Below are 11,909 nucleotides of genomic sequence, written 5' to 3' on the forward strand. Positions count from 1 at the left end.
TTTCAGATGAATCAGAGAACTCATTGTTGGGTTGCTGCCCCTGAATTGGTAATTTTAAGGAAATTTTGCTGTTTTTGGTTATTATCTTGAATATTATTATAGATAGAGATAAACTGTAAGCTGCAATAATGTTCAGCAAAGTAAGACCTAAAATTTAGTCAACATGACCAAAATGGTTAATTGACCCCCTAAGGAGTTATTGTCCTTTACAGTCAATTTTTAACAATTTTCTTAAAATTTGTAAATTTTTACTAAAATTTTCCACTGAAACTACTGGACCAAGTTCATTATAGATAGAGATAATTGTAAGCAGCAAGAATGTTCAGTAAAGTAAGATGTACAAACACATCACCTTCACCAAAACACAATTTTGTCACAAATCCATCTGCTTCCTTTGTTTAATATTCACATAGACTAAGGTGAGCAACACAGGCTCTTTAGAGCCTCTAGTTATTTCACTTGCAGCTTTGAAAAAGGTTTGTTATTCAACTTGTTTAGTGAAATCAGTAAAAAGATCAACGTACAAGACATTTTTAATTGAACGTTCATCGTGAAATGGCAATTTTACTTCCTGTTCTTCCATGCAGATACCCTCCCCCCCTTTACATCCATCTTAGATTAAACATAGAAAAACTTAACAAAGGGCTCAGACTATCGGAAGGGGAATAAATTAAAAATTATTTTTGATAGGGCAAGTTCCAGATTTAGTAGAAGTGTAAAATTTGATTTGTTTGAATTATCAATGCAGCATAATTTACTGTTGATTAAATTATTTTCGTGTGTACCCATTTTCTTAGATTAAGAAAAACTTATGTGCATGGATATTTCATTTTCGGTAATGCCAAGTCTGAATAGAAACCTATAGAAAATTTGCTGTTCAACTGCACCCACAAAATCCACAGTATATATTTTAGCCTTTTGCATTTAATGAATGTACCAAAAGAGGCAAGTTATTTTAATTGGCTGTCATAATATTGTAAATTTATTATTTTTATGATTGTAGAGTTGGCCAGTTGAAGAATCAAGATATTTAACTCTTGAAGGATTCCTACAGTATGTTATAGACCTGGCAAAGCAAGATATAAGATCTGTATGGAGGGCTTTCCTAGCCTGTGGATTTGATCTTTTTTTTGAAAGGTTTGGACTCTTTAAAAGTACTAATATGTTGAATATTACATGATATAACATTCTGAAATAAGTTGTCTTGTAGATTTGAACTTGAGATTAAACTTTAAACCACTCATGGCAAGGTGTATTAATTGACAAGGATTTCTAGTTCAGGGGCAAATCCAGGCATTTGAAAAAGGGGGGGTTCCCAACCCAGAGTAAAGGGGGGGTTCCAACTATATGCTCCCATTCAAATGCATTGATCGGCCAAAAAAAGGGGGGGTTCCAACCCCCAAAACACCCCAACCCCCCTGGATCCGCCAATGCAGTTTTCCTGTTGTATGTCAGTGGTTCTTTATGAGTGCTACAGATTCTTTCACCAAAACAAAACTGGTCACCATGCTTGATATAACCAATGTTGCTGAAAATTGCTCAAAACACCACTCACTTTGGAAAGGATCCATCCAGATCTTATAAAATTAAAATAAATTGATATTATTCAATTTTATATTGGTGCTTCAAAAGGATTGTATTACATTTCTGTTGTTATTAATGTTAATAAATTTAGCAAATTTTATGTGTGCACACTTTGAAAAAGGAGACAGTGATTCGTTGATTTCTAAACAAAGTGATAATCTACTCAATGTAATTCTACAGGTGTGCCTGCCTTGACAATAACCAAGCTTTACAGATGACCACACAGTGGACATTAGAAATGGACTCAGCCTTGGTCCAGTATGTTAACATGTCAGCCAAGAAGTTAGGAGTGGCTCCCTCAAGATTACATCCACATGAGATGAAAATACCAGAGGAGATATTAACCAATGAAACATATGCTTGTTTACAAGGTAGGGAGATATTAACCAATGAAACATTTGCTTGTTCACAAGGTAGGGAGATATTAACCAATTAAACATACGCTTGTTTACAAGATATGTTTAATATTTTATTTCATATAAAAACATACTCTTGAGGTGAAGTATGAAATGTGTACATGATTTTGACATCAAGGATTGTCAATAAAAAAAAATGCTGCCAAAAAAACTCTCCATAAAACAAAAACTGACTATGGCTTTAATATTTATATTTTAACATTTCTTCACCTTCTTAACTTTTGGAAATCATCTAAGTTTCTGTGTACTATCTTCAATTGATTCATTTTTTATTCCTACATTATTTAAGATGTTTGCTTTGTCCTGGAGAAGATGATGAATTGATTCTGTATTTTTCAGGTGTTCCTGTTGAGAGTGTCAGATTAAGATTTGCATTTCTACAGTCACTGAATAATACTCTTGAAACTATTTTCTTGCCAATGGTCGACCTACGTCCTGCCAAAACCTACAACAGGAGTACAGCCTCTGCTCTATCAAAAATAAGAGGACTTATATTTTATGACTCAAAAGTAAACTTTGTTAACCGTATTATGAATGCAACTGCCAAGAGAAAACCAGATCAAGCTGCACCAGAAGTTACACTGGATCCATTGGAAAATTTATCAGGTAAGGAAGGGTACCAGGCACACAAACACTAAACAGTTACCCTTGATCATGTTGAAAATTTGATTTGTTAAAGTTACTAATTGAAACATTATACACATTTTGCTTCCAAGACTTTTGGATTTGAGACTTATTGATACAGAAAGTCCTGAAAACTGCTTAGTTTTAAACATATTTAATTATAGTGGATTGGGAAACAAGTTTTGCACTTTATATTAATCCCTTTCCACTTTGTGGTGCGAGTGCTGCCTTGTAGCGGCATTAGCCTGCTCTTTTTGGAAATCTACAAGGGTGTCTTTAACGTGCAAGAGATATGGCTCTCTCTTAACACGGGTCAGCCATTTATCGTCCCCTTCCGACGAACTATCATCTTTTCCTCCTGCTTATAATGCAGCATATAAGAATAAGGAGATGTACAATTTTCATTGAGACAGCTATCCACCCGAGACCACTCAAGACTGATTAAATATTTATGTTAGTATCTTGTCTTCAACAATGAGCAAACTCATAGTGAACAATAAACGGCTCCAACATGACAACTAATCATATGAGAAAACCAAAAGATGGATTTTAATTAAAAAAAAAGATGAAAAAAAAAAACAGTCAGCATGTTTATTTTGACTTTATATTTGACCTATTTCAGGTGATGAGAAAGCTTCTTTAGTTACATGGTATTGTCAGACTTTCAGACAATTATCTAACATACCATCTAAACAGCTGTGTGTACGTCTAGCTAGTGGTGGAGATCCTACCTATTCTTTTAATGTCAGATTGACGGGAGAAGAAGTCCATGGAACAAGTAAGTTTATTTCTGCTCAACTTGCGAAAATGTAGGAATGAAATATGTTATTACTTATTGTAGAAAACCTTGCTTATTTTTTACCTCAAACATTTACTGTAATTCTGCAGTATTAGGAATATAAATTGATTTAGAATTTAACAGGCATAATTTGAAGATGGTCAGACAATCAGTAGTACATGAGTGTACGTAAAAATAAAGATCTTTGTTCGTTTCTGTTTAATGTAAATTCATTTACAACTTTTAAGAAACTACTTCATATTTGCACATTATATGGGAAATGTAAATGAAGAAAACAAATTTTCAATATTGTAAAGTCATAATATGTGCTTATTTTATAGTTTTCATGCCATAATTTCATTGTGGAAACATTGTGCACATCTTAAAAATTTTGTGAAGCTTTAAAATCAATCTCTCAAAATATGTTGTTGTATATTGGGTTTTGACATACCATACTTTTCCTATTGAAATTAAACCAATATATTGAAATGAAACATGTAAAATAAAAATACTTTAGCTGTAAAATATACTTATCTCATCATGTTCAGAAATACAGACTGATAAAAAAATTGAATTTTCAGGTGGTTCTTTCCGACAGTTCCTGAGCCAAATTGCCAAAGAGCTTCACTCTTTGAAGTTGATAGTCCCCTGTAACAATAGCAATTATAAAAGTAGATGTCTGCTACATCCAGGGAAGATGACATTCCCAGAGGAAAGATTGACACAGTTCTTTGGACAGGTAAGACAGTCAAGGAGTTTGGGATAGCATTTCAAGAGGGAAAGGAGGGGAACTTTTGATAACACTACAACCAGGACATTCAAAAATTTCTATGTGAGAAAGCATAGACATTTATTCATTAAATACCTTACCATTTAGCGGCATTGATTGATTGATTGAACGATTTTTACCTGAGCAGCACTTTAATTTACATCCAGTGATGTTGAAAGCAAATTCCCCTTTGTTGACTTATCACACAGATTATTTATTAAATAATAAATCAGCTGGACACATCTCAAATTACTGTATGAAATAACATTAAACTTAGACATAGACACGCTATTACATAGTGCATTTAACTATCTTGAATATATTTACATATATGTTAAATGTCTAGATTCTTCAATGTCAATAATAAATGATACAAGAGGTTGAAAATTTGGCGGTCATTCATCTCTAGAAGCAATTTAAAAATTGTGACGTTTTATTTGTTGTTGTGGTGAAGAGTAGTTGATTACATACCTGAATGATTTTCTATCTTATTCCTTTGGTAGCTTTGCCAAGAATTCAGAGAAAAAGTTTTAAAAAAAATTACAATAATTTTTGTTTTTCAATCTATAAGAATGCACATATATATATTGAATTATAAAATCATTCCTGGGTGTATGGCATAGTCAAACATAACTGTCCATTTAAAAGTTGGTTAAAAATTGGCTACTCAATGCATTATAATTTATATTTGTTTGAATTTTAGATTTTAGGTATTACTATAAGAGCAGACATACCTCTGGGGCTAGATCTACTGAAGTCTTTGTGGGAAGCCATTGTATCTAATGATGAAGACCCAAGTACCAATCTACAAGAAGCTGACCCACTGACGTACAACTTTATGAAAAAGATCGAAATGGTACTTGTATTGAAAGTTTTTATCAAGTGTCCAAGTGAAAGAAAAATGAAACTGAATCAGTCTTTAAAAATCAATTTAAATGCTCATGACAGGCATTGATTTTTTCATGTCCAACTTGGGGGCATTAGGTTTAACAGTCTGTGTGTCAGTTTGTTTGTCAGTTCATCTTTTCATGGTGAAATGACTTTCTCAGAAGTATGAACTTGGGACTTGTATGAAAAAGATCATGGTAAGCATGGTGGTCTGTACAAAGGGGTTATATTTTTATCTCATCAACATTTTCCTGTGATGAAAGATTGCCTGCTTAATTTATAGCATCCATATGTTTATTATTTATTAGGGGTCTTGGTGACAGATTGGTCTTAGTTGATCATTTATAGTGAGGTTTTGGGTTCTCTCTGGGCACTCTGGTCTTATCCACCAATAAAAACTGACCTCCATGATATAATTAAGGTAGCTGAAAGTGGCGTAAAACATTGAAAGATAATCACATTTCATTAAAATGTTCCTAATCATTGTGCTTTTTAATTTCTTCTAGGTTGAGTCAGAAAGTGAACTTCAGGCATTGTGTTCAGATGTCTACCCACAGTTTGTTTATTCTACTCTGTCTGGAGAAGAAGTGGAATTGATACCTAATGGACACAAAGTTTCTGTTTGGTAAGTTGACAGAAAATTTAATGTAGCTAATTACGAAGATCTTCTATAGATTCACCTCCATGGAGTAGAGAGTAGGAAAGTCAGATATATAAATACTGGGTAGATATGAAAACTAAAAAAACCTTAAGCAACACGACGGGTGCCACATGTGGAGCAGGATCTGCTTACCCTTCCGGAGCACCTGAGATCACTCCTAGTTTTTTGGTGGGATTCGTGTTGTTTATTCTTTGGTTTTCTATGTTGTGTCATGTGTGCTGTTGTGTGTTTGTCTTTTTCATTTTTAGCCATGGCGTTGTCAGTTTGTTTTAAATTTATGAGTTTGACTGTCCCTTTGGTATCTTTCGTCCCTCTTTTATAAAAACAGAGTATATAAATAAATCTATGGTATACATCAATTACACAACAACCAGGCAACATAAAAAAAAAAATCTGTACGATTGTCAAGTTCTAAATCATTCAGATTCTAGAAAATTGTTATTATGAAATCATAATAAAAAAAATATATATTTATTTTTTCAGTTGGGAGAATAGACAAGAATATGTTGAAGCCATCCAGAGATTGAGAATGACTGAGTTATTACCAGAACATAGAGTACAGTCATTACATTGTGGTCTGGCATCACTTATACCTCTACAGTTATTGAACATACTCTCACCTTTAGACCTAGAAATCAGAACCTGTGGCTTACCTGAGGTGGATCTAGCTTTCCTCAAGGTAAAATATTGAACTTACTTGTATATATGAATTTTAACAAGGTGAACCAAAACCTGAAGTGGTTATCGTGTGGTAATAGTGGGTGGATACGGAAAGGTATTCACAGTTGTCTTTCACTAGATAAGTAAAATAAAACAATAAAGACAACAATACCCATTAATTACCGCATGGTAACAGTTTATTCTGGTCGACATGTTTCGCCAACAAGGGTGGCATCTTCAGGACAATATTACACATGAAATCAAACAGTGAAGTACAAATTTTGCGGTTGTGCGGTTCGCCGAACAATAGAGTTTGTTATGACTTCGTGTACTTATGTATGGTATGTTAATCTTCAGTGATGGAATGCTTCTTATTTGTATGTTTCTGTGGTTGCTTCTATTTCCAAATCTGTCCTCTTTTTTCCTCATATCTGGTAATTTTCGGGAACGGATTGAGAACTTTTTAAATGGTCCGGTTTTTTGTCCATGCTGGGTGGTTGTTAGGTACAACGCTAGTGTGGCAAAAGTGGGTCCTGTCGGATACAGGGGTTCACAGTAAAAAAGTAAACTTGTATATAATTAGGATTACTTAGCAAGAAATAACTAAGCAGGGGTGCTAAAAGTTTGTATATTTGAATTTCTTTTCAAACTTCCTGATTGAAAGTTTTGATATATCTTGTTTCATTTAGAAATATATTAGAATTTGAATTTTCCTAATTTAGAAATATATTAGAATTTGAATTTTCCTAATTTAGAAATCATATTATAGATCATTGTTTTTTTTTTTTTTTTATTCTAAATTATGTACTAGTATATGAGTGTTATTAATACAGATAGATGACTGCCTATGCAAGGTTCTTGTGTATAGTCAGGAACATCATAACACCAATGTTATGGAACGTGTAGTTTGATAGATACAACAAAAATTTCTTCTTAAAGTGGCATCTGTTTTCTGTTATGTATACTGTGGATTCATTATTGTGGGTCTCATTGGGGTCTAAGCGTTACGCAGGATTGCCGAATTTTTTTTAAGCATGACACGTGAAAGTCAAATTATTGTGTCATGAAAACAGGAAATTAGGTCTTATGGGACCCAGGAAATGACAAAAAAATGAGAATTGCTTACGTACATAGTGTAAGTGGGATGCGGGAATCTGACAAAACAGAAAGCGGGATCCGGGATCGGAACCCCCCAATGGGACCCCATTATTATTCATTGGATACCAATTTTTGTGGGTTTCATAGGTACAGGTAAACCACAGCGTTAAATGTTCAATGAATAACACATTTTCTTTAGGCTTGTATGCAGACCTTGGCAAAACAATGAAATTAAATATCCACGTATCCACGAAAAACAAATGAATCCACAGTAATTCTTTTCAAAATATATGAAAGCTTACAGTTTAGGAATTTATATAATGTAAAATGGATAATGGTATAAAGTACATGATTTTCAACCAACTACATCTCTTTTTTAAACAACAAAGTGTTGTTTCCTTATATAACCTTTATGTATATATATGTATTAGTAAAATATGCCCTGTGTTACAGGTACACACCATGTATCAAGTTGGACTGATGGAAAGTGACAAACACATAGAATTCTTCTGGAACACATTGGAGACTCTTAGTCAGGAGGATCTCTGTAAATTTATCAAGTTTTCTTGTAACCAGGAAAGAATTCCACAGACCTGTCCCTGTAAAGAGGGCGGAGCAGAAACCACACATGTCCCTCCTTATCCAATGAAGATTGCTCCTCCTGATGGTCCAGGTAAATATATAAATGCAATAAGATTATAACTACATTACAATTATGAACCAGCATTGCATTACAGTATGATTATAGAAATTAATGCTGTAAAATTGCACAATTATAATTACTGTAACACAAATTGAAAATTCATTACAATGGTAACCACAACACAAATAATGTGTATGCCCCTATAGGAGGGGCATAAAGTTTTACCCTTGTCTGTCTGTATGGTTGTGCATCCATAAGTCCCAAAATTGATTTCTGTTTTCTAACATTAGTTTGCCTCAAATAAATGTTATCAAACCTATACAAAATGCTTATGACCATAAAACACAGATCAAGTTGTAAATTTGGTGGCATCACTTTTACCCTTCTAGAGTTATGGCCCTTTACAATTGGAAAAATTGCTGAAATTTTTGTTTCTTTTCTCTAACTTCAGTTTGCCTTAACCAAATCTTATGAAACTGACCACAATGCTTATTACCACAAAATCAGATCAAGTACATACTTTTTCCGTCACTTATACCATTCTTGGGGTATGTCACTTATAACTTTATATGCAAGTGGGGGCATCATCTCCATTTATTTAGTGTATAATACATACTTATGGTACTATTTGTATTTTTAGGTCCACCAGATTCACGGTTTATTAGAGTAGAAACCTGTATGTTCATGGTTAAACTGCCACAGTATTCTACACAAGAATTGATGACTCAAAGATTATTATATGCTATAAATTGCAGAGAGGATCCCCTTAGTGGATGAAGTATAAGCATTATTTATACTGTTGAATAGATCTGTTGCAGTTGTAAAGCATTTTATCATTTGTCTAAATCAATAAAGTTTCAAATATTTGATAAACAATGCGCATTTGAATGATCAAAAAGATAGATATGTTTACCAGTCTAAGTGAGATATATTTACAAAATGTCCAGAGATTCTTTTTTTCTGTCTTTTTTTTTTCCTTTTATGATGTAATTATAAGATGTAAGATATATATCCTCTTCACAGTTGTAGTTGGTGTGTAAATTTATAGAAGTTGAAGTGTTGACTGACAATGTACAGTGTTTTAAAAAAAATATTATAGTAAAGTAGGTCCCTAGTCTAATAAAATGCAGAAACTTCATCTCATGTGTGTAAATCACTTCATAAAAGCGAAAGCTTTTCTTATCCTTAGAGAATTTACTGATTATTTTTTAGGGATGTAAATTTAAATTTGAAATAATGAATTACTTTGCTTTGCAAGCATTTATCAAGGGAACATTTTGATAAATAAGAGAGTTAATATTGTAACGTATTTATTCTGTCTGCAAGAGTTGTTATCACCATTGGAATTGAATTATTATAATTATCTTAAATCATATTCAAGCCTGTTCTAACTTTATAGCACAAGTGTCCTAATTTGCCAAAACATGCTGTTCTTTAAAGTTTTGACGATAAAATTTATATAATAATTTTATCATTAATGATTAACCAGTGTAATTAGACTAAGCAGCACTGAAAACCTAATAGGTCTATTTTTTTTGTCGCTATTTTAAATAGAACTACCCATTCAACATCCAGACTCTTTATTAAATGTAAAACCATATGTGCGTTTTTGTATGTGATATGTATAGGTTTATTTATTATATATTTTGTTTGTGTCAGCATTTATAATATAGCGTTGGTTGTACTATTTTAAGCGTTATCACCATAGCAACTATAAGTATTTTTGCTACTACAGTAACCATAGCAATTATTATTTATAAGATGTACTGTATTAGTTTGTTTTATTTGTTAAGAAATGTTTTCTGTTGGTAGTAGTAGTATTTAATCTAAATATGTTTTATATGTTGTTAAAGATTACATTCTCACTGAATGTTTTCTCTTGTATAATTAGTATTTTATCTAATTTGTGTGGTTGCGTACACAGCCTTTAATAAAGTACAGATGTATGTGTCTGTAGGGAAACTCTGGATTATTTCAGTCTGTATGCCATTTATTTAACCTAAGTATAAAGTTACAGTGCTTTCTTAAAAAAAAAAGGCAACAGATTAAGAAAATTGGATTCCCTGTAAATGTACGATATAAATTTGTTGTAGAACAGGAGTTGTTACGGTGGATTCGTTTATTTTCGATGGTAACAATTTTCGTGGATTGCAGAAAACTTGCATATTCATGGATATTCAATTTCATGGTTTTGCCAATCTCTGTATACAAAGCCTTTTGAAAATATGTTATTCGTTGAATATTTGAATTCACGGTTCAACTGTACCAACGAAACCCACGAAAAAATTGGTATCCAACCAATAATAATGAATCCACAGTATACTTGACTATCATTTAACAGCAAACAAGTTTGAACAACAAAAATTGGTATATTACTGATCCCCTGTAATTCATCAGCAAATGGATTTGGGTACCAGATACCTCGTACAAACAGCTTTTAAGATGTCTAATATTTGGAATACTATGTTGTTAATGTTTGTAACTAATACTTTAAATATTATTTATTCAACAAATAAACAAAAGTTAAATCTTTTGAACTCTGTTGGATAGTTGTCACATTGGCAATCGTAGCACATATGCTTATTTTTTCTTTTTATATTAAAAGGTAATATTATAATTGTACAAGTACAAGTTTGTTCTGCAATTTATGAATTTCTGTACTTGCTGTATACTACAGACTTATGTATTATGATTTTACAAGATAGTGCTTTTATATTTCCATGGATATAAACAGCTTTGTTAACCCTGATCCCACCTATTTTGACCTTTTGACTTATTCAATCCTATAGCCTGACCTTTTGACCTAATCACCACATATAGTCTGACCTTTTGACTTTTTAACCCATTTAGCCTGACCTATTGACCTATTCACCACATATAGCCTAACCTTTTAACATGTCCCTCTACATCATATAGATATTAAAGAGTGCCGACATTGGAATTTTGTTACTTTGTAGACACCATGTGACAAATCTGGGAAAAGGTGAGAAATATGGTATTGGCTATGACTTCATGAGAAGGTGTTATTTATAAATCTAAATGATAATTATAAGCATTTACAGATAATAAATTTCTTAAAATTAACAATGATTTTGAAACGAATTTTTTTTTAAATTTTCTTAAAAATCAGAATTGTTTTATTTTCAAAAGCATTTATTTATACTTTTTTCGGGTTTTTTTTTATTTGAAAAATATATATTGTCAATCACAAAAATACCCAATACTACCTGTGGTAAAATACTATGAAAAATGCTGCTTTATTTTAGGTGTTGATTCAAGAATCTTATCAAATTCATGTTTTTCCTGAACTTTTCTGTTGGCAATGTTTTTGTGATAGAAATTTCAAGCTTAAATGAAGATGAATATGATAATAGAATGGCCATATATTATTGTTTCCTGCTTTGTTATATTGTTACCATGGTTACCAGATGTGTATAGTTGCTGATATATTGTATGCTTTCATTGGTTTTAATAAATTATGTTACAGATAAGTTGTTATTACGATTTTGCTCAACAAAAATAGTATTGATTTGAATGATTATAATGCTACTGACAAGAAGTTGCACTTAAGTAGCAATCAGTTATTCAAGATGGCCACTGTAGAATGTTAAATTAATTGGTTCTAACCTTAACATGAAGGAAGATTTGGTGTAATGGATTTGCTGTTTGCAAATTGAGTTTAAAATGTAGAGCCATGGACATGAATGAAAGGACATGAGGTGTATATGTCAACGAGACAGCAACCCAATGACAATAATATTGTAAATACATCTAGAGGGTAACAAAGA

General features: G+C 32.3%; 1 protein-coding gene across 1 annotated transcript in view; it reads left to right on the plus strand.

Moving 5' to 3' along the window:
• Positions 1-11,612, plus strand: part of LOC143076085 (putative E3 ubiquitin-protein ligase HECTD4) — a 76,034-nt gene extending 64,422 nt beyond the window's left edge. The window contains exons 54-63 of the mRNA XM_076251719.1: positions 1,004-1,137; positions 1,765-1,955; positions 2,340-2,606; positions 3,247-3,402; positions 3,984-4,141; positions 4,875-5,027; positions 5,566-5,684; positions 6,204-6,399; positions 7,932-8,151; positions 8,762-11,612. Coding sequence (XP_076107834.1) covers positions 1,004-1,137; positions 1,765-1,955; positions 2,340-2,606; positions 3,247-3,402; positions 3,984-4,141; positions 4,875-5,027; positions 5,566-5,684; positions 6,204-6,399; positions 7,932-8,151; positions 8,762-8,898 — 1,731 coding nt within the window. The 3' untranslated portion in view covers positions 8,899-11,612. The remainder of the gene's footprint in view (positions 1-1,003; positions 1,138-1,764; positions 1,956-2,339; positions 2,607-3,246; positions 3,403-3,983; positions 4,142-4,874; positions 5,028-5,565; positions 5,685-6,203; positions 6,400-7,931; positions 8,152-8,761) is intronic.
• The last annotated feature ends 297 nt before the right edge of the window (positions 11,613-11,909 follow it).

The sequence above is a fragment of the Mytilus galloprovincialis genome, chromosome 5 (genome assembly GCF_965363235.1).
Source record: "Mytilus galloprovincialis chromosome 5, xbMytGall1.hap1.1, whole genome shotgun sequence".
NCBI classification, from domain to species: domain Eukaryota; kingdom Metazoa; phylum Mollusca; class Bivalvia; order Mytilida; family Mytilidae; genus Mytilus; species Mytilus galloprovincialis.